Raw genomic sequence first — 23851 nt, 5'->3', positions numbered from 1 at the left:
GTAGTAAGTGATGAAAAGATTGAGTTTATGTTGACAAACTAGCAGATAGTCAAACATTTTATGAATTCCTGGCAGTTTATCCACTTAATATTTTTTATGGTCAGGATCAGTAAATAACTTAGAGCTTTGACTTTATCCAAGAAAGAACTGTTTTTCAAACTGTTGGAAGACAAGCTCATTTTGCATGAGTCATTATTTCACAGTTCTTTGCTGTAAGAGAGTTAATGTTTGAAGTTGGTGGATATTCTGGAGCCTGCTTGAATAGCTACATCATCTAGTGTGGGTAACATAACTGGCAAATATTTATTTACTAGTAACTGTGTGCCTACATTCAGTATTATGGTCTAGTTGGAAAAACATAATTATAAATATTAAATAATAGTTACCACAGAATTTGAGCATGAGTTACTGGAGTTAAGGTGTGCTTCAAAGAGTAGATAGGAGAGAGGTAGAAAGGAAGGGACAGCATAAACCAGCAGTTCTCCAAGTTCTGCCTAGTGACACTGGGGGTCTCTATGACCATTTTAGAGATCTGCAAGGTCAAAACTATATTCATAAGAGTACCAAGAGGTTATTTGTCTTTATTCTCATTCTCCCACAAGGGTACCGTGGAGTTTTCTAGGGGTCACATGATACATGGTAAAACAGATTGAATGCAGAAGTAGGTATGAGTATCCAGCCATCTATTATTAAGCCAGAAATAAAATAGATTTGCAAAAATATTAAAATGCCATTCTTTTCACTATGTGGGGGGATTTAGCTATTTTTCATAAAGATATGTTATCCATATTAACATATAATAGATTTTTAATTGTTATTTTTAATGAGTAAAGTTTATCAGTTTTAATATGATACACTAAATATCGATAGATATAACTCACATAAACAAAAGCTCCTTGGGGATTCTCAGTAAAATTTAAAGGGTGATGGGGTCTGGAGACAAAAATGTTCGAGAATTGAGTGTTAGAGCCACATATTATAATGCAAATTTTTAAAAGGAAAGTTGTGACAAGGCGTTTTATTAACTTCAGATATTGAAGTTAATGTCAGTTCTGTGAATTACAGTAGTATATTGCATATTGATAAAATTAGGCACAAAGTATTTTGAAGTCATTTTGTGCTTTAGGATCTAAGATACTGTGTGAAATAATTATCATGAAGGTGGTTTTCCCAGGGCGAGGCCTATCCAGATGTGTTGACCCCTGCAACTTCCCCAAATGGGGAAAACTCGGCTGGATAATTTGTAGTAGTGGAGGACTGTGTTCATACTTTCCCTTGGAAAAAAGAAAGTAAAAGTAAAAGAAAAGAAAATACTGCATAAAAAGGAGAAAAAAATGCTTTCTGTTAGTCTGTGAATTAGTAAAACTCACCTCTTTCTCCAGGCTTCCCAGGTGGCACTAGTGGTAAAGAACCCGTCTGCCAGTGTAGGTAGCCGGAAGAGAATCGGGTTTAAACCCTGGCTCGGGAAGATGCCCTGGAGAAGGGCATGGCAACACACTCCGTTATTCTTGCCCCGAAAATCCCATAGACAGAGGAGCCTGGCAGGCTGCAGCCTGTAGGGTCGCAGAGAGTTGGGTACAACCAAGCATGCTTGCACATTGAGCATGCATGCGCAACATGCTCTTTCCCACCACTTTGCTGCCATCTAGTTTGAGAACCATTGGCATGAGCAAAAGTGCAGACGTGGGAATGAATACTGTGTAAAATAAAATACTACTCAGTAAAATTTTGCATTAGAAATAGTAGGAAATGAAATAGGCAGAGTAAGCTCAGACCATCATGAAATCTTGAGATAGGCAGTAGGTCATCGTTGAAGGTTCTTAAGCAGAGCACTAGCATGTGGGAATAGTTTGAGAAGCTCAGAGGAACAGTGGTTGGCAGCGTGGGTGAGAGTCAGCCTAGAGCAGGGTGGTCTTGAGAACAGGAAGCCAGGAAAGAAGGCATCAAGTGTCTTTTTTAAAGCCTTTCTTTGGTTCTAAAGTTAACTCTTGTCTCAAGGGGACAGCAGAATAGTATTGTCCTCTGAGAAAATGGATAAACACTGAATTTAAGGTTTTGATTGGAAAAATGGAATTGTCAGTGAATTGCCTTGAGTTTTTTCAATTTTCTAAAAGGAGCAGTGAGATTTATTCTTGAGAAAGAAGTGGTGTAAAGTCTGATTTCCAGTTGCTTGTCAGTCGGTATACTGCTGAGACCAGCCTTCCACTAAAGAAAGCGTGTACTCTGCTGCCCTCTTCTGGATGTTGTCAGTTCAGTTCCGGACGGTCGCTCAGTCATGTCCGACTTTGTGATGTGTAATTCCCTAAATAATTCTACCGGTGGTCCGTTAGTGAAGGCTGAATTCCCACTGAAATACAGGAAGCCCGTTACAGGGGTAAAAAGGGAATAAAGGTAAAATGCAACGATAAATGCAACCAAGTTGAAGAATATACAAACAAATATTTCCCCCCATTTTTTATTTTGAAAATTTCTAACCTTTAGAAAAGTGCAGGGAACAAACATGTGTCTTTTATGTAGGTTCATCAGGTAACATTTTGTAACAATTCCTCTCTCTCTCTCTACACACACACACACACATACACACACACAACATATGCCCGTGCACTCATATCAGAATGACATTTAAAGTGAACAGTAATTCACTATCATGAATATAGATCCTATTTAAAATTTTCACATTTCAAAAATACCTTTTACAGCTGTTTGTTCTTTTATTATTTGCTTTTAAAATTGGGTCAGAGTTAATCTAGTCTAATTTAATCTATCCCTATCTTTGTTTTTCATGACATAAAACTTTTATGAGTACCGAAATTGAATCAGCAATTTTAAAACTCCCAACAAACAAAAGTCCGGGGCTGGATGGCTTCACTGGTGAATTCTATCAAAAATTTAGAGAAGAGTTAACACCTATCCTTCTGACACTATTCTAAAAAATTGTAGAGAAAGGAACATTTTTAACTCATTCTGTGAGGACACCATGTCCCTGATACCAAAACCAGACAAAATATCACAAAAAAGAAAACTACAGGCCAGTATTACTGATGACATAAATGCAGAAATCCTCAATAAAATCATTGTCAAACCAAATCCAACAATACGTTAAAAGGATCATACACCATAATCAAATGGGACTTATCCCAGGGATGCAAGGATTTTTCAGTATCCATAAGTCAGTCAATGTGATATATCACATTAACAATTTGAGGAATAAAAATCATATGATCATCTCAATAGATGAAGTTTTTGATAAAATTCAGCATCCATTTATGATAAAAACACTCTCCAGAAAGTGGGCATAGAGGGAACATACGTCAACATAATAAAGGCCATATATGACACACCCACAAATAACATTATATTCAGTGGTGAAAATCTGAAAGCATTTTCTCTAAGATTAGGAACAAGACAGGAATGCCCACTCTTGCCACTTTTGTACCACCTGCAGCAGTCAGAGAGTAAAATCAAACAACATCAACCCAAATTGGAAAAGAAGCAAAACTGTCACTGTTCTCAGATGACATGATATTCTTCATAGAAAATCCTAAAGATGCTACTCGAAAACTACTAGAGCTCATATTGATGAATGTGGTAAAGCTGAAGGATACAAAGTCAATATACAGAAATCTGTTACTTTTCTACACACTAACAGTGAAATGTCAGAAAGGAAAATTAAGAAAAACAATGTCATTTACCATTGCATCAAAAAGAAAATACCTAGGGATGAAGCTACCTACAGAAGTACAGGACCCATATTGGAAAACTATAAGACAGTGAGGAAAGAAGTTGAAGACAACACAAACATACGAACATATGATATATCTATACCATATTCTTGGATTGAAAGAATTAATATTGTTCAAATGACCATATTACCCAAGGCAATCTGTAGATTCAGTGCAATCCCTAGCAGAATACTAATGGCATTTTCCACAAAACTAGAACAAGTAATTAACAAATTTGTATGGAAACACAGAAGACCCTCAATAGCCAAAACGATCTTGAGAAAGAATAATGAAGCTGGAGGAATCACACTTCCTGATTTCAGACTATAACATAAATTACTACAAAGGTATAGTAATGAATACTGGCACAAAAACAGGCAGGTAGATGAATGGAACAGAATGGAGAGCCCAGAGGTAAATCCATGCCCTTACATTTAATCTACAACAAAGGAGGTAAGAATATACAATGGAGAAAAGACAGTCTCTTCAGTAAGTATGCTGGGAAAACTGGACAGCTACACATAAAAGAACAAAGTAACATTCTCTAATACCATATACAAAAATAAACCCCAAATGGACTGAAAACCTAAATGTAAGACCATTTCTTAAAGGGAAAAACAGAGGTAGAATACTGTAACATAAATCATAGTATTATCTTTTTGGATCCATCTCTAGAGTAATGGGATTAAAAACAAAAGTAAATGATTAGGACCTAATTAAACTCAAAAGCTTTTGCACAGCAAAGAGAAACCATACACAAAGTGAAAAGACAGCCTATAGAATGGGGGGAAATATTGGCAAACAATGTGACTGACAAGGAATTAATTTCCAAAAATAAATAAATAGCTCATACAGCTTAATACAGAAAAACAAAAAAAAAACAGCTCAATCAAAACATAGGCAGAAGACATAAATAAGCATTTCTCCAAAGAAGACATATAGATAGCCTGACACATGTAAAGATACTCAATATTACTAATTATTAGGGAAATGCAAATCAAAACTATGAAGAAGTATCACCTCACACCAGTCAGATTGAGCATAATCAAAAAGTCTACAAGTAATAAATGCTAGAGAGGATGCAGAGATAAAGGAACCCTCCTACCCTGTTGGTGGGAACTGTATCAATAAATTGCTTCAGTCAGAATGGAGAACAGGCACTTTTCAAACTGCTGCATTTACACTGGTCTCCAGGGCGAATGAGTCTGCATGTGAGCCCTTTAAGAGAGAGATCTCAGTTCTCTACAGTCAGAACCTTCTGGGAGTTCATCTGTTCCACTACAGGTCCCAAGGCTTGCGGGATCCAATGTGGGGCATAAACATTTTGACATCCCTCCTGATCGTGGATCACTGCTCCACTGTTGGGGTTTTAGTAAGTCCACTCCTTGCCTCTCCAGCTTGTCCCAGGGTGGCCCTTCTGTCATTTGTCATGAAGGCACTGGTCAGCGAGTTTTCAGGTCTTTTCTAGAGGGAAATGTTCTGAATGTTGATTTGGTGTAGGAGGAGATGAGTTCAAGATCTTCCCACGCCACCATCTTGGACCACAATCTGGCCTGTACTTTTCTTTTTTCTCCTTATCTTACTTATCTGACTTTGGTGTCAGGGTAATGCTGGGCTCATAAAATGAGCTTAGGAGGTTCCCTCCTCCTTAGTTTTTAAGAAGAGTTTGAAAAGGATTGGCATTAATTCCTTTAATGTTTGATAGAACTCCCCAGCAAGACCATCTGGGCCCAGGCTTTTCTTTGTTGAGAGGCTTTGGGGTACCAGTTCAGTCTCCTTACTTGTTATTGGTCTGTTTAGATTTTCTGTTGATAGGGATATTATCTTCTATTGATTTGACATCCCTCTCCCCTCATAGTTTCTTTTTTGTAAATATTTACTTATTTATCTGGCTGTTCCAGGCTTTAGCTGTGGCGTGGGATCTTTCATCTTCCGTGTGGCTTGTGGGATCCTTCAGTTGCAGCATGCAGGATTTTTTTTTCTTAGTCGCAGCATGCAGGATCTAGTTCCCTGACCAGGGAGCTTGGAGTCTTATCCACTGGGACCACCAGGGAAGTCCCTCCCCCTCACACTTTCTTATCTAGATACTGCAGTTGTCTTCTGACGTTCTCTCTGCCTCTTCTTCAGCCAGCCCCACTTGCTTCTTTCTTCAAGATACTGCTAGAATGATCTTTTAAAAAATACATATATGGCCATGCTACTCCCTGCCAAAGGTTTTCCAATATTTCTCCATTCCTTATTATTTCCCCTCCTTTTCTTTCTTTCCCTTTCATCCTAGTTACAGCCCTCATCCTCTGAGTGATGTCTGCATAGATGTTGGGAGAGCTCATTAAGCAAATTGATTTTAAGGGAAAAATAGCACTTAGTCATCTCAAAAATAAACTTTAATACAAATTTCAGCATTGTGGGAAAATAACTCTGGGTCATGAATCTTACACTATTGGTTTAGCCTCACTGTATTTCAACATGAGGCAAAGCTGAAGTGAGGCCTGTGGGGTAGGGCTCATAGTGATACCAGGTTGATGCAGAGTGATGGGGTTGGCTTCAGTTATGGGTGAAGTTCTTTAGTCACATGGGCTTAGCTGCACCACTGGGATGGTATATGTGAATGCTGCATATGCATAGTGGGCTTCTCTGGTGGCTGATGATAAACAATATGCCTGCAATGCGGGAGACCTGGGTTTGGTCCCTGGGTCGGGAAAATCCCCTGGAGAAGGGAACGGCAGTATTCTTGCCTGGAGAATCCCATGGACAGAGAAGCCTGGTGGGCTGCAGTCCATGGGGTTGCAAAGAGTTGGACATGACTGAGCGACTAACACTTTCATTTTCATGTATAGTTTGCTACATGGTAATTAGGCTTTAGTGGTAAGCACCTCACACTCGTGCATAAAATCAGACATTCGTTTTCTCCTCATAGGTTAGTTTTCTAGCATTTTTAATCAGCATCTCCACTTTCCCCTTATGTCATGTATCTCAGAAGACAAAAGTCCTGGATTTAGCTTCCCAAAGCTGAGATTTCACTGTCACTTTCTCCTTTTTTTATTTTACAAGCCTGGACCCAGCTCAGAAGTCAAAAGCAGCTGGTCATAGGCCAGATAAAGCATGTGAATTTTGTTTAGCCTACAGTTCCTTATAAAAATGTCAAATTAGCTTCCAGTGTGTAAACATCAAGAAATTGCATGTAACATCTAGATCCCTCCAGCCTCTTTTGAAAATTTACAGGTTTTGGCAATACTGGGCTTTTTTTCTTCAGTTCCAACATGGTAACCATGGGCCCCCTTGGACATGAATTTGGCCTGAACTCTCAGGTCAGCCAAAAGCTCTGTTAAGGGTATTCTAGCCCCACAGGCATTTGAGTCTGTGACTCTTGGGTCACTTCATTCACAAAACACATACTGTGCGTCCAATGTGCCTAGCACTGTACTGAGCTATTTATATAGGCTCTCTTCACAGCTGTTGGTTTCATCTTGTAGGTGCAGAAATGGAGGTTCAGAAGGTCAAACAGGAGTTTCATGACTGGCAAGTGGCAGAACCAGATTTGACCCAGGTAATGCTTCAGGCTCTGTGGTTACCATGTCCGTCATCATTCAGTTCAGTTCAGTTCAGTCGCTCAGTCATGTCTGACTCTTTGTGACCCCATCAACCACAGCACATCAGGCCTCCCTGTCCATCACCAACTCCGAGTCCACCCAAACCCATGTCCATCGAGTCGGTGATGCCATCTGTCCATCTCATCCTCCGTCATCCCGTTCTCCTCCTGCCCTCAATCTTTCCCAGCATCAGGATCTTTTCAAATGAGTCAGCTCTTCACATCAGATGGCCAAAGCCTTGGAGTTTCAGCTTCAACATCAGTCCTTCCAATGAACACTCAGGACTGATCTCCTTTAGGATGGACTGGTTGGATCTCCTTGCAGTCCAAGGGACTCTCAAGACTCTTCTCCAACACCACAGTTCAAAAGCATCAATTCTTTGGCACTCAGCTTTCTTTATAGCCCAACTCACATCCATACATGACCACTGGAAAAACCATAGACTTGACTAGATGGCAAAGTAATGTGTCTGCTTTTTAATATGCTGTCTAGGTTGGTCATAACTTTCCTTCCAAGGAGTAAGCATCTTTTAATTTCATGGCTGCAATCACCATCTGCAGTGATTTTGCAGCCCAGAAAAATAAAGTCAGCCACCATTTCCACTGTTTCCCCATCTATTTGCCATGAAGTGATGGGACCAGATGCCATGATCTTAGTTTTCTGAATGTTGAACTTTAGGCCAACTTTTTCACTCTCCTCTTTCACTTTCATCAAGAGGCTCTTTAGTTCTTCTTCACTTTCTGCCATAAGGGTGGTGTCATCTGCGTATCTGAGTTACTTATGTTTCTCCTGGCAATCTTGATTCCAGCTTGTGCTTCCTCCAGCCCAGCATTCCTCATGATGTACTCTGCATATAAGTTAAATAAGCAGGGTGACAATATACAGCCTTGAGGTACTCCTTTTCCTATTTGGAACCAGTCTGTTGTTCCGTGTCCAGTTCTAACTGTTGCTTCCTGACCTGCATACAGGTTTCTCAGTAGGCAGGTCAGGTGGTCTGGTATTCCCACCTCTTTCAGAATTTTGCACAGTTTGTTGTGGTCCACACAGTCAAAGGCTTTGGCATCGTCAGTAAAGCAGAAGTAGATGTTTTCCTGGAATTCTCTTGCTTTTTCAATGATACAGCGGATGTTGGCAATTTGATCTCTGATTCCTCTGCCTTTTCTAAAACCAGCTTGAACATCTGGAAGTTCATAGTTCACGTATTGCTGAAGCCTGGCTTGGAGAATTTTAAGCATTACTTTACTAGCGTGTGAGATGAGTGCAATTGTGTTTTAGTTTGAGCATTCTTTGGCATTGCCTTTCTTTGGGATTGGAATGCAAACTCACCTTTTCCAGTCCTGTGACCACTGCTGAGTTTTTCAAATTTATTGGCATGTTGAGTGCAGCACTTTCACAGCGTCATCTTTCAGGATTTGAAATAACTCAACTGGGATTTCATCACCTCCACTAGCTTTGTTTGTAGTGATGCTTCCTAAGGCCCATTTGACTTCACATTCCAAGATGTCTGGCTCTAGGTGAGTGATCACACCATTGTGATTATCTGGGTCGTGAAGATCTTTTTTGTACCGTTCTTCTGTGTATTCTTGCCACCTCTTCTTAATATCTTCTGCTTCTGTTAGGTCCATACCATTTCTGTCCTTCATTGAGCCCTTCTCTGCGTGAAATGTCCCCTTGGTATCTCTAATTCTCTTGAAGAGATCCCTAGTCTTTCCCATTCTGTTGCTTTCCTCGATTTCCCCGCACTGATCGCCGAGGAGCGCTCTCCTCCTCGCTGTCTGGGACTCCTCGCTCACACGGGCGCGTCTTTCCTGCTTTAAAAGGCCCAGCCTTTCCTTGCCTGTGGCAGTTCAACATGTGACTCCTGCTTATGGCAAAACCTAAAAATGACAAACCTAAAATTGTCACAACATGGAAATACGGCAGTTTACATACATTTCTGTTTGTCACTGTGTTCTCCATGGATTGCAGTGCTTCACACATTCTGTTTTATAACAAGTGAATCACTACTAGGTCAGTTCACAATTACATTCATTGGCATTTCCATATGGGCATGATACCCCAACATTTTTCTAGATTCCATGTAACCTGCAGATTTGGCCATTTTTAAAAACTTACTATCATTTAAATAGAACCAAGGAACAATAGAATTAATTCCTCTGAAACAGAAAGCTTTACTCAAAGTATTTTCCTGAAATGACTGGTCTGCCCTTCAGGAAAAATATTCAGAGCCTATTTAAAAGGTGTACATTTAAAACCAAGCCATTACAGAAAGTTTAAAATGAATGTGGAGACACAGGGTGGCTTCTAACTCAGTTTTTCAGTGACATTACCTGTCTTGCAGGGTGATCATGTGAAAACCGACTACTAAGCAGAAATACAAAGAATGAAAGTAGGAAACAACACACAATAAAAACAAGATACAATTGAAAACTAAAACCCTGGGGTCGGCCAAAATACACCTTGAATTGCAGAATGATTGAAATTGCCTTATCTCCTCACTTGTGAAACAGAACATAATCACTGTGTTGCAAAGTGTCCCTGACAAATAGTAGCTGGTGAATTAATCTTTATTCTCATTCCCAACAGTTTTAACATAGGAGGATGGTTTTTATGTTTTTCTATATCATGATTGAGTCATATGAACAGGATCAATTAAGTTTATCTGTTGCTGTCTGGGAACAGTAGATAGTATTTATATGCAAGTTTATGACATGTCAAACCACATAAGGAAGGTTTTTTTTAAAAAAGATGTAATTTTCAGTTAATTTAAGGAAAAATTTCTTAAAACGCTTTGTCAAAAAAGCATTTGATGTTGATAGTGGTGGAGGCTATGCAATATGTAGGATCAGGAAGTGTATGGGTAATCCATGAATCTTCTGCTCAGTTTTGTTGTAAACCTAAAACTACCCAGAAAAATATAGTTTACCTTGCCTTTAGGTTACTTTCCTTACGGGTTACATAGGTGGGTGGAGAACTTGAGTAAGTTAAGTCAATTTGTTGTTGCTTAGTTGCTGTGTTATGTCTGACTCTTTGTGACTCCATAGACTGCAGCAGACCAGGCTTCCCTGTCTTTTACTGTCTTTTGGAGTTTGCTCATATTCACATCCATTGAGTCGGTGATGTTATCTAACCATAGCGTAACTCAATATATTGAGACAAATGGAAGTCAGGTTTCTTAACTGTTCAGAAAAGGAGTTACAAATATGGAAAGAGGGAAGTCTTGAATGAATCTGGGTAGTGGTAGACTGAGGTTGCAAATTGGTATGAACTCATGGTTTTTGTGTATGTGTGTGTTTGTTTTGCATATGAATGCAAAAAACCATATATATTCTAGCTTTGTCTACCAAGAGGGCGTGGGAGCAGTGACACCCCAGAGCAATGAGCATATCTAGCACCGTTTTTTAATATCAAAGGAGTCAGGGTTTTTTGGAAAAATGCTGATCCCAGGGCTGAAGCAAACACCTTGGGTCTGAAAGTATAGAAGTGGTCAAAGAAAATGGGTGGCTTGTCAGTCCAGAGAGAAGCTAAGCTCTGAGAGGCTCCCAATGGCTAAATGTGACAATTTGAGCAAATAATGTGATGACTGTAATGAATTCTATCTCACTGACTAGGAATCCACGAAGCCATTTTGATATAAGTGGCTTGCCTGGTGGCTCAGCCAGTAAAGAATCTGCCTGCAAAGCAGACCTGGGATCAGTCGCTGGGTTGGGAAGATCCACTGGAGAAGGGATAGGCTATTACCCACTCCAGTATTCTTGCCTGGGAAATCCTATGGACAGAGGAGCTTGGTGGGCTACAGTCCATGAGGTCATAGAGAGTTGGACACGACTCACACACATCAACACGACTCACACACATCAACACGACTCACACATGCACACACGTGTGCACACGCACATAGCACAGCTGTGCAGGAACCAGAAATTCAGTGTTTGGCAACCAACCAAAGTATTAATTCGGGTAAGACAACTGAGAGCAGAGAGCTAAATTTGGATAAATAGCAACGTATTTATTTAGTCTCAAAGTATCATCTCTACAAAATAATATGAAGGTAGATATTAATTATAAAGGGCAAGAGTACTGTGGTGAAGCCTACCAGACCATCCAGTTTACGTCAACAGCAGGGAGACAAACTGACCTCGTGTGCCTCCTGATCTGACACCGAGAAGAACACGGCCTGCCTCCCCTGAGATATTCCTGTCACAGGTGCTCACTCTGAACCGAAGCCTGCGGAAGCACTGAGTGGAACCTGAACGACTTTTACAAAACAATAAATTAAGGCGTGAAAGTCAAGGAAGAAGGAATAGTTCTGGATTGACTGGGACTCAAGAAACATAACTAAGAACAAAGCTGATCTTGGTTTGGATCCTTTTGTTATAGAGGATATTACTAGACCGCTGGCAAAACCTGAGTGGGTGGGGCTTTTGAGAGTGAATGGTATATGGGAGTGCTTTGTGGCATTCTTAGGACTCTTTTTTTTAATAATGGAATTATTCCAAAATAAATAAAGGTAACAACCTTTGTTCAAAAACTTTTATTTACTATAAAGACAAAACACCAAAATAGGTACAAATACTATAAAATTGGTTCAATGGGGTAAAAATTTTAATTAAAATATCTTTGATATATTTAAAATAACAAAGAATACATTTAAGCCAAATTTTCTTAACCCAGAGATTCTTTTTTGTAACATTTGCTTACACAGTAAGGTGCTAATAGAAGTTAGCCCTTAAGCCCTGGAAGTCTTAGGAATCATAGTCATACAGCAAATATAATTTCATTGTGAAAGTGAACTTTGGTAGAAGAAAAATCTATAGGACACCTGAGGTAGTAGAAACTGGGATAAACAGCAGTAGACGTTATTTACAACTTGAGTACCAAATAACATTAAGAACACAAAAATAATTACACATTACAATTTTCAGTCCAGCTTTGATCCAAAGAAAATAAGAATATTACATCACATTTGCATTGAAAACAAAACAAAAAAACAAAACACCACAATTACCAGCAAGCTGAGGGAACTGCAAACAAACTCAAACAATGGATTTTGACATCTAGAGGCAGTTTGAGTTTGAAATGTGGTGGGCATGGTGGTCTACAAAGTAACACTGATTAGCTGAGGTTCCTCAGTTTATACAGTTTACGTCTCTGTCAGACACAGTATTAATCTGACCAATGATCTTCCAGTACATAAAATGGCAAGAGTGCATCCTTTAAAGCTTGCACATGAGACTTGGAAACAATCTTATTAGAACTGTGAAAATTCTAAAGTAGTCAAAAAAAAAAAAGGAAATACAACACATTTAGAGCTACCAAACTTCACATTTCAGTACTATTTTTAACTCTTCAAATATTGCCAATCTTCCAACCAAAGGAATGTAAAATTTCACTAAGAAACACATTCATTTATATAAAAAAAAAACTGCCCTGTAAACTTATCTTGTAACTTATTTTACTTCCAATTTGTGTTGTACATTTAAAATGTACTCTATATATAGCTTATTTAGTTTATCCTGAGTCTTTGAGAATAACCAATTCTATTTAACTCTGCAACAATTCAACTGGCTTCTGAAGAGTTAAAACTTAACATCTCAAAAAGCTGTATTAAATACTTAAATCAGTACTTGATTTAAAAAACTCACAGAAGAAGGGTAAAGGAGCTGCCATTTTCCTTCAGGATTCCATGCATCTGGATTCAGTTCAGATAAAAACCATTAGAGAACTGTGCAAAATCCAACGAATTAGTGCGTAAATGAAATTTCAATGTCACTTTTCTTTCTGAAAATATTTTCCAAGTTTGAAGCAAATTTATTGTTTGGAAACACTTGTTTGTAGTTGCATAATTAAATTAATTTTCCTTTAGGTATCTCTTGGCCAGGCCTACTGTAAAGAGATGATACATGGTGGAAGGAAAATAGCAGTTAACATTATCAGTGGTGATGATGAATGATGGATTATTACATATAGAGTAAGACCTAAATGGTGTGAAGTTTCCTATTAAAGAAACATAATTATAAAATTCAAATACATTTCAAGGTCATCTTGATCTTGGTTGTGAGCTGCATCACAGAGAACATTTGATTTTCACTTAATTTATATTTAACCTGCATGAGAAGAGCAGTGACTGACTCAATGAAGGTAGTATTTTATCATATTCCAATTTTAAAAACAAAGTTTTTAAATCTGTATTTTAAAAAACTCTTGCAACAGCAAGATATTTAATAAACTCTAGTTCACATCTAGTTCTACTTTTTTTGTGTGTGGATTGAAAAGGTCACCTTTCCCTGAATATTAAACAAAAATGAAGGTGAAATGAAAGTATAGAACCGTAATTTCCAAAAACGAAATGAATGGGCCAACAGTAAAATGCACAATGAACCACAATTGCCAGGCATATTTGAAAAAAAAAAAAAAAGTCAATTGTGGGTCATAAAGAAGTTGTCAACTTTTAAAAATATATTTATTTACTGCTACTTATAGCATATTCTGACCTAAAAGAGGCAGATACTGACTGTTATAGCCAGTGACAAAAAAAAAAAAAAAAACAGAACTGCAGAACCCCCTGCTTGTGATCACGATATGAAATGGAAGAATAATTGAAACATTAAAACAGATCCTGAGCCCCTCAGCTGCTAATATTGCTGAAAAAGTGCTCCAAAAAATTATGCTCTGTTAATTAGTCATGCAGACTTCACTGCTTTCCTGTTTACTAAGGGCCAGTTCTTTGAAAGGCACGGTTTACAGTTTCTGCACAAATTGTGGACTTTTGCATACTAAGCTTAGGTACAAATCATGATTTGTCAATCACATACTTAGGTAAGGGTTCCCCACTGATCTCATTCATAGCTGTTCAGTGGCATGAACGCCAGCAGATCATCAACGTGGTTCCCCACAAAAGTTCTTTTCTCTTGTTGAGCATCCTGTCTCTGTAACAGTTTATTTGTATAATTGGCTACCACGTAGTACGGAAGACTGGATGCTTCAGTAGCTCTCTCGATGGAGGTCTGTCCTGAGGTTGAAGTTCTAAACAACGAAGAGCCACATCTCGTAAACCAGGAGACAAATGTGAGGGAATTGATGGAGCAGTAGTTGCACTGGCAATCTGTAAGAGACAGCACTAGTGTTAAAGCGCTCCAGAACTAGAGCTTTTGATACAGAAGTACTCGTGCATATATCTCACAACCTGTGCATCCTACACAGAGGAATTAAAACAGAAGTGGGTGGACTTTTTCTTAACAAGGTGTCTATGGTAAAATTCATGAATTTGACCAAATAGTTTCTGATGAGATGGGAGTTGCAGTCCTCTTTATTGTCTCAAATGAACAAGGCCAAGGTGCATCAAAATCATTAGGCAGGTATTCACTCAAATCAATTCTGCTTTCCTCATATTTCCAAAATGGTTTGTCCTCTTTGCTTCATTGCACGTTTTTTGTTTCTTGTTTGTTTGTAGCACAGAGAGCTATGCAGAGTACACTAAACCTGGCCAGTCAATTGAGTACATCAGAAACACAACTGCACTGATTTTTTCCTCCCCAGGTGATTGAGGAAATTTTATAAGAACTGGGAGACCTGGAGGAGGTTACGACAGGTGAGAGGTGCTGGGGGTCAGCTCGGAGGACTTACACTAGCCACTTAGCAACAGAGGTGATTGTGGTTTAAGTGCTTTACTCAGGCCCAGAGGTAATTCTGTTTATCCTCATAAGGTGAAATGAATAATTCATGAAGTAGGTGTTATTATTACACCCATTTTATAAACAAGAAAACAGAGGGCAGACAGAATAATTTTCCAAAACACAGCTATTAAAGGATGGAACCAGGTCTGTACAACTCCAAAGCCCAAGCTTTTAAACAAGCACAGGTCTAACTCAAATGCTAAAAACTCAATCATTACATTACTCTCTGGTGGAAACAGAGAAAGTTAATTTGAGAGTTGTCAGAAAGGTAGAACAGCCTTAGCTTCTGCCTTAGGTATGAACTTTCTAAATACAGGAAATAGTAAATTAAAAAATTTGTGACAGTGCAATACATAAAGAGCTTCCAGTATTTTAATTTAAAAGCTTGATATGTGTGTGTGTGTGTTTATGTGTATATGTAGGTACATACTTCACCCAGAAGCAGTGATTCAGTATCTGCTAATTCAGTGTTCAAAGTGACTTTATAAAGCATGACAACTAACTGTTCATGCTGCCAACATTCGCTGCACCATATCAACTCCCAGATACACATACTTATTTCGAGGAAGACATGCTTTCATGTTAGATTGATAGTGAAGAAGAATCCATGAAAATTTGCCTGTTGCCAACTTTAGCAGAAAGAAGTCATTTTTATCTCATGATTACCTTAAATATCAAAGCAAGATGATTGGAGTGTTTTTCTGCATTCCAAGGTGGTTTAGCACAAGCCATTTCTATAATAGCACAGCCAACACTCCATACATCACAGCTCCTACCATACTGCTGACCTCTTAGGACCTAAAATAAAGCAGAGTTAAGTTGGAAATATGACTCACTAGAAAAAGAGAAAGCCATTCTTTATTTATGGGTTCTAGTTTTTCTACTTCAGAGCAAAATAGGGGTAGAAAGAGCAATTCCATAGACTATCTTTGATTTCATTAATAAGCTTAATTTCTCATGTGGCACAAGTATGTTTTAGAGAACTGTGAGCTTCTGAAGCAGAGTCATATCAGAATCTCAAAGCCGCCTCAGTACACTTTTAAACTCAAGAGGACAACTAGTAATCACTGTGTATGAACATGAAGAGCTCTGAACACAATGGAAGAGACCGAGTTCAGAACACATTTATTTTGTATGTACTTTAGGTTTGCCAGAAAGCAACTACTATAAATTATCCAATAATTCTTTGTTAGAAATAGGCTTTAATAGATTTGTTTAAAGGCTAAGGAAATGCAGGGATTAAGGGCCTGACAATCAAGGATATCAGCAAAACCTTAGTTTTAGGGCCGTGGACTTCCAATTAGTAAGCACACACAGGATAACACCGCAAAATTATTTGGTGTAACGCTGCCACACAGCTCCAAAATATTTTCTCTCATCACACTCAGAGTTGCTTCTCACCTCAGGTGCCATAAATGCAATTGTCCCCAGTAACTGTCCCTGAAACTCCCCTGCACCAGTTCCTTTTGACGCCAGCCTGGCTGCAGCTCCAAAATCAGCAATTCTCAGCCTCTGACCCGTGCTGTCAATGAGCAAATTGGCACCTGCCAACAGAAACAGCAAATAACCTTCTATGTTAAAAACAGCAGATTAAAAACTCAGTAAAATGCTACTAATGAAATAGGACAATGACAAAAGGAAGACCGCATGTCAGAGAAATCTACTCTCTTTCCCAATTCACTTCATTAGTAAAGGTACATAGTTCTCCACGATGTAAAATAAAATCCAAAGCCTCAGAGGGAAAATGGGGCAAAACATCAAGGCATGAGGAATAAAAGCAGAGATTTTGTGAAACTTTAGTGTTAAACTTTTAATGTAACGATTCCTAACAAAATCTTTCCTCAGAGTTCAATTTTTATTGTAGTTTACACTTTTAAGAAAAAGTTCTGTTTAAACATACTGACGTAGATAGACAAATTCAGACTTTATACTGTAATTTCATAATTATAGCTTAATAAAAAATAAATGTTATAAAAAGGCATTTATGTCAGAAAACCAAGATGCTTTTTTTTTTTTTTTTTTTTGCCATGCCACCCAGCTTACAAGATCTCGGTTCCCATCTATGGACCAAACCCAGGCCCCAGCAGTGAAAGCATGAAGTTCTAACCGCTGTACTGCCAGGGAATTCCCCAAAGTCGAGATTAATAAACCAAACTGCAACAGATTTGAGAGGCGCTTTCTTAAAAGAAGTTTATGATATCCCAGTTATTTTAAATAAAACCAAGAACAGAAACCTTTGGGGAAGCAGTGTATCATGAGACCAAGATGGAGGAATCAGAGACCTGTGTTTTGGACTTGGTTTGCCACCAATTAGCCGAAAGACTGTGTAAAAGTTACAGCTTAAGGAATGCAGGATATATTATCCTGAAAGTTCTTTTCACTTCTAGTAATTCTAGTGATTTACTTAGGAGAAATTTGAGTACTCAGGAAATATTTGGAGAAAAAAATCCCATAGTGAAACTCAAGTTAGAAACTATCAACAAAGGTCCAAGTTTTAAAATGACATTTGTTTTCTGCTTATTGGTAATAAGCAGACAGTAATGAAAAGAATTCTTACCTTTGACATCTCTGTGAATGATCTGGTTTTCATGGAGATATGAAAGGCCACGCAGTAACTGCTCAGTATAGTTAATAACTACTGACTCCTTGAAGGCTCCATATTTACTGAGCAAATGAGCCACAGATCCCCCTAAACATGTAATAATAATAATTAATAATAAATTTAAGCTAAAGTTAAATTGTTTATTATACTTTGATTATATAAGCTTGCAATTCATGAGCTCACATTCACATTTGAAATATTAAATTTATCATCTGCATCAGAAGTGAAAGTGATTTAAAAACTAACACATCCCAGTAATCTTAAAGTCTATCAATTAGGAGACATTTTCATGGAACCTGCATGAACTGGTTTTCTGGAAAGTCAAGATTTCAGAAACCTTTAAAAGTTAATAATTTTGGTTGGAGCTGTTTCTCTTATGTACAATTCACCTCTCTTTTTGACCAAGATACACAAAATGCCTTTCTTAAATACTTAAGTAAACAGTGAAATACTTAAGTAAAAAGAATGGGAGGAGCCAGAAGAACCCAGAATTAGGCTTCCTATCTCACCATTTACCATCTATGACCTGGGACAAGTCACAAACTCAGTAAGCCTCTTCTAGAAGTATTTATAGTCAACACATATACAACCATCAACCGCCTACAACCAACATCAAAGAATATAGTAAAGAACTGATTTGTAAATAGAAATAACACCCTTCAAACACAAAAGATCTAAGAAGTTAACCAAGCACTTAAGTTATTCATTACACCCCAAGTCATTTATTTTTACTGAATATTTTTTATTGTATTATGCTAGGTAATATAGAATAAAAGTCTGTTTGTTAAAGTAGATGACAAGGTTCAACTTTACACTTTAGTGCTAGTATAAGTTTTAAAAGCTGTATTGTAATTTTATTTTATAGTTATGTTATAAAGTATCTCATAAATCTATCCAATTAAAGATGGCCAACTAGACATATATGGATCTTGTCACAGAAGATTTGAACAATTATTCCTATAAAACAATGGCACACAATCATTTTAAAAGACACACTGTAAAAATTTTAAAGGTAGTGAATATTTTATTTATATTTAAATGAAAGACAAAATATTTACAGTTATACAACTGTACTATGTTAGGGCAATTTGCTTTTAGAAACCTATTTAATAAAATAAGTGTTCATTAAACTGTTTTTCCTAAATTTAATATCAAGCAGAAGTTAAATCTATGTATTCCTCTTTTCTGATTTAAAACATGGGCATACCTGCCATCCATTCAATGAAAAGGTTATAATTGCTCTTCTCACACGTAGCTCCCAACATCCTGATGATGTTTGGATGGTTCAGATGGCTCATCATTCGTATCTCTTCTCGTAATGCTTCTACTACTTCTTCTTGCTCAGAAGATGTATTTCTGACATATGTCACCTGTTTCAATAAACATTTATATAAAGTTCTGAATCCTGATGAGTTTTCATTTACAAGTTTCACTAACAATCTGATCTAAAATGGACAAACCCAAATTAGCTTATGTATCAATAGGAGATTGCATTTATTATGCTCATGGATGCATGTAGATACTTAAAAAAAAAAAAAAACCACCAAGTCAGTCTTCTCAGATAATAAGACTCTATCTTAAGCAGCAGTAAAATATCAAATTTGATAAAAGGCTGGAGTACAGCCACTCTTGCAAAACTGTCTGAAGACAGACTAAAAAATGAGAAAAGATCAACTGTAAGAACCAGCATGACTTGAACATGAAAACTTGATTGTTATCATATATTGATAAGCATGCTCATTATAAAGAGTAAACCACAGAAATCCCAAGGTGACACTGCACCAGTAACTTGGCTGAAGGGAGTATAAAACCATACCTCTAATAAATATAAAAAAGCACAAATAAGAAACACAACCTTTGTAAGGCCCATCTGGATACCGTATCTTATGGTAAGCATGCTTCAGCTTTCAAATAGACTCATGATGCTTTTGGTACCCTGGCAACTACTTTTGAAATTTAGGTTTCTGAAAACTTAAAAGAACTAAAATATTTACACATTGGGATATATCCTTTGTTTTTTTTTTACTCATTTTTATAATTTTAATCATTTATAAGCTCACTAGATATTTACCTGTTTAACAGCCATTAAGGTTCCAGTTCCCACATCTTGAGCCTGATAACAAGAAGAGAAGGCGCCAAGGCCTATCTGCTGACCTTTCAGCCATTCACTGTCTTCTCTGTAAGGCTGTTTTGCTTTGGTATGTCCTGGTAGAGTCTCTGGTGTCTACATAATAAATGAAAGCAATCTTTTTACTGTTAAGAGTATGAGTCTGTGAAATCAGCCTAGCAAAATATTACTCTTGTTTAGTCTGGCTTCCCAAATCACCTATAAACTTGACTTCTGAATGGACAGTGTTGGTAACCAATGTCAAATGGATAAGTGATTCACCATGGTAGAATCAACCAGAAGCGCCTCTGAAGTAGGCAACAAGTATTTCTGTTCAAGCAGTGACACAAAAATTGCTGTACAATTAATTCTATGTGAAAAATTTGCTTCTTATAGTTAACTCACATTAGAAGCCGTATTTCTGAACTAGATTTATTTTACTGTATGGTCCAAGGAAACTCTAACTGCTTAAAAGACTCCATACTTACATCTTGTTGAATAATGATGATATCTTCTCCATTTTCAACTTGTAGTTGAGGAACTATGGGGAGGGCATCCTGAGATGCTGACATTGCCATGGCAATCGCTAAAGCTTCTTCTTCTTCAGCTTCCATCTTTTCTTTGCACTTTTGATTATGATTCACATCATCTTTGTAGGTATCATCATTTTCATCTTTTTCAGGAGAGAGCACAGCAACTTCTGACTTAAAAGTTACTGTTGTGTCACTTGAAGGCATAGACGCTTCAAGAAGGTCCTCAATACTGGAGTTGAGCTCTGTATTGACGTCTAATCTGCATTTCTCTTCTACTGGGGTGAACACTGTCTCATCACTGGGTATAACAGCATTACTGCTATTGCTGCTACTGCCAAAGCTGTCATCACATTTGGAACTACTGTTCAAATCAAGTGTCATGCTATTTTTTGAGGCATCTCCCTGTTTACTTGTATTACTTGGGGTAGGTCGAGATGGCTTTGGCCTGTGTATATTACTGGAGGGCAGGGGTCTTGACTGAGTGAAGATTGGGGAGAGTTTATCTGAGTCTTTGTTTTCAGAACAGTTTCTCTGGAACTGTAGAGAAAACTTGCGCTGTGTTTGAGGAGATGCAGAAGGCATTTTGCAGGGAACAAACCCCTGAGGTCTCTGCTTAGAGATATCTGTCCCGGTGCCAGGTGGTACAGATGGGGCTGATGAAGAAGGGGTTGACAAGGCTGGGAACATTAACTGGGAGTGAGGAGATACAGGAGAGGCGTTCAGACACTGACTGTGGGGTCTGCCCTTTGTTTGAACCATTGGCTTTGGTTGCTCCATTGTTGTTGAGCTAGGAAGTCCTACTGAAATGCTGGCCAGTCGGTCAGAAATGTCCTCTGAACTGGCACTCAATTTTGTAGCACACAGCCCTTTTCCAGTTTTCTCTAAATGGTCCGTGCGTTCAAAGGAACTGTTGTCCATGGCTTCTGGATAGCTGTTAGGGGCAGATGCCTGCAAAAAGCGGTCATGTCGACCATCCAAAGTGTCTTCTATGCCCAGCTGAATGGCCTCAGCAATTTCCACCTCGTCTGCAATAGCCATCAAACGACGCCGCATCCTGGTAAAATGAGTGGAACTAGAAACATTCAGCATTTCTAACAGTTTTGAAAATACATGGGGTACTGCAGTAACCATTCTTGCAGAACTCAAATATATCCTTCGGGAGAGTTTACCAACCATTGAGTGGGAATTATCAATGGACTGCAAAGCAAAGGTCAGGAGGGACAGCAGCTTCTTATACCTGAAAGAAAAAGCACATTCAATTATGAAACAAGTTAAAATTACTGCAAACTGTATAGAAATAAAGAAAATGGTACTAATATACAGCTTTTGCATAAAAAAAAAATTGCTTCAGTATAAAACATCTATATGTTTTAAACAGCCTAGACTTTAGGTGTTTGTCAATCAAATATTAAAGTATTAGTAACCTATATGTGCTCTGTAGTTTCTGAGTCTTTCATTAATCTAAAATGTGTCCCTCTTGGATAGGTATGAGTCGGGGTGGGATGGGTTAGGTAAGAAGAGGAAAAGAAATACATCTTCAGAAGAAAAATTACCTGACTTCAACAGGCTCAGCTTGTGAAATATCAGTACTGACAATATGAGGGTAAAATTCAGCAGGAAATTCCAACAGCAGTCTATCTATGAGACAAAGCCGGCCCAGGAGTTCTTGCCAGTTGTTGGATTCAGTTTGGTTGCCAAGAATACAATTTAAGACATAATCAACACCACCAATACCAATGGATCCTACAAAAAGGAAAGCAAAAATAACTGAAAAATAGTGATATTAAAACCTAAAAACATGATCAAATTAAGTTTAATAAAAATATTCTGAATTATATTAATTTCAAGAATTTATCTTTCAGATTAATTTTTAATGTTAGCTGACAAAGTCAATTTATAAAATTACTTTAAAATCCTGCAACTGCTATATTAGAGATGAGATTAGGCTAAGGAAGATGATAAAATATGCTATATTAATTTTAAGTGAAAAGTTATTACCAGCTTTAAGTATTTCTCTGCCAACTGCCAACTCTCCTGCTTGGCCTTTGCACAATTCCAATAGCGTTGATATAGACAGCTGACTTGTGCGACTAAAAATGAAAGGAAGCAACATCAGACTTGAGTCTTAGATAAAATATATATTAAAACAAGAGTAGTAATGTAACGCCATGTGAAAAGGTGGGAAAAATGTTTTTGAGGACTGTCACTAAAACTGCATTACTGATGTCACCATAAGTCATAAAATTTACTATTAGGTCTAATTTCATAAATTTTACCTTATCCTCTATGTTAAACACAGAACCTTCACTACTGGTTCTTACACAGCAAGTATTAATTTAAATATCAAACCATATAAAAGTCTTATTTTCATTATCATATACTGTTAAAATAAGAAAGAAGATTCCGACATTTTGATTTCAGGATTTTCACTATGAACTGTTAAATTAAAAACAAAATCTTCCCATCTAAAACTTTATATTCTTTTTACATAGCCAGATTGACTTCTAGATATCATAAAATCTCTTTACCATATTTCTTATAATGTTCAGTCATTCAAGTGACCAGACAAACAACCCAACTTTAGAATTTCAGAGTGGACAACAAAAACAATTGCTATAAAAGCACTGAAATTCTCAGGGGAAAAAAAAACAAAACCCAAAACCTATGTACTATTAAGAAATGAAATTATTTTTCTAGGCATTTTACAAACACGTTAATTTTTCTCAGATATTTATAGTATTCTCTCTAAGCACAAGAAAACCTCTAATTCTTACAACATGCAGTCTTGTGCAGAGAGACAATGGAGGCAAAAGACAGACTTCAAGAGATGCCAAGTCAAAGTTAAGTGCTTAAATTCTGAGACCCTCTATAGACGATGTTGTGTGATTTAGGGAGGAAGACAGAGTTGGCCTGGAGGAGCTCCAAAAGGAGTTAACTGCAGGGGCAAACAAAGGGAGTCAATGCTCCTAACCGCCTGGGATCTGCTGGGACACAGAGAGATGAGAACTGCCGAATGTGTTGACTGTGGCTATGCTTTTATGTGTGAAAAATGGGTCTTTTCCTCCCACTTTACAGAAAGGGGAAAAGAAAGAGAAAGAACCAGTGGTCTAATAAAAGCATAGCTTGTCATATTCCTTATCACCATACCTCATTTCTCTACTTTGTATTTTTATACTTCCAATTAGGGCTATTCTGTCTTTTGCTGATTTTTAAGGATACTGCAGGGATACATAGAATTATTGTTATTTGACATAAACTGTCACAGAGTAAAATTCCATCATAAAGAAAATAATGAAATTTAAAAAAAATTTTTAGGTCCTGATAATACAAACAATGTGTAATAATTTTATTGGTTCCTATCCTGTGTAACTCATTCTCTAAAGTGAGATTATACCTCATATATCAGCTATTCTTATCAACTAGATTTCAGTTTTAAGAATATTACTTTAAAATAAAACAGAATCACAGTAATGTGGAGGTACATGCAATTTGTTATCCTGTTTTTTACCTGCCATTAGTTCTTCTTTCCAGTCCTTATGAGCTTTGAACGTTACATGTTAATTTCAAATCTCACAGTAGAAAACAATATTCAAGGCCTCATTTAATAAGCATGTATCCTTC

At 37.6% G+C, this 23851-nt stretch overlaps 1 protein-coding gene across 2 annotated transcripts in view; it reads right to left on the bottom strand.

Annotated features, from left to right (window-relative positions):
* Nucleotides 1-11831: 11831 nt before the first annotated feature.
* MAP3K1 (mitogen-activated protein kinase kinase kinase 1) overlaps nucleotides 11832-23851 on the bottom strand; it is a 72683-nt gene continuing 60663 nt past the window's right edge. For both annotated transcript variants that reach the window (XM_020894126.2, XM_070476703.1), the window contains exons 12-20: nucleotides 22229-22320; nucleotides 21784-21973; nucleotides 20186-21467; nucleotides 19662-19814; nucleotides 18798-18960; nucleotides 17546-17677; nucleotides 16390-16532; nucleotides 15655-15786; nucleotides 11832-14417 (exon numbers count right to left, since the gene is read on the bottom strand). In XM_020894126.2, coding sequence (XP_020749785.1) covers nucleotides 14268-14417; nucleotides 15655-15786; nucleotides 16390-16532; nucleotides 17546-17677; nucleotides 18798-18960; nucleotides 19662-19814; nucleotides 20186-21467; nucleotides 21784-21973; nucleotides 22229-22320 — 2437 coding nt within the window. In that variant the 3' untranslated portion in view covers nucleotides 11832-14267. The remainder of the gene's footprint in view (nucleotides 14418-15654; nucleotides 15787-16389; nucleotides 16533-17545; nucleotides 17678-18797; nucleotides 18961-19661; nucleotides 19815-20185; nucleotides 21468-21783; nucleotides 21974-22228; nucleotides 22321-23851) is intronic.

The sequence above is a fragment of the Odocoileus virginianus genome, chromosome 14 (assembly GCF_023699985.2).
Source record: "Odocoileus virginianus isolate 20LAN1187 ecotype Illinois chromosome 14, Ovbor_1.2, whole genome shotgun sequence".
NCBI lineage: Eukaryota > Metazoa > Chordata > Mammalia > Artiodactyla > Cervidae > Odocoileus > Odocoileus virginianus.
The sequence above is the reverse complement of the archived record's forward strand: the minus strand, read 5'-3'. Positions and strand labels throughout refer to the sequence as shown.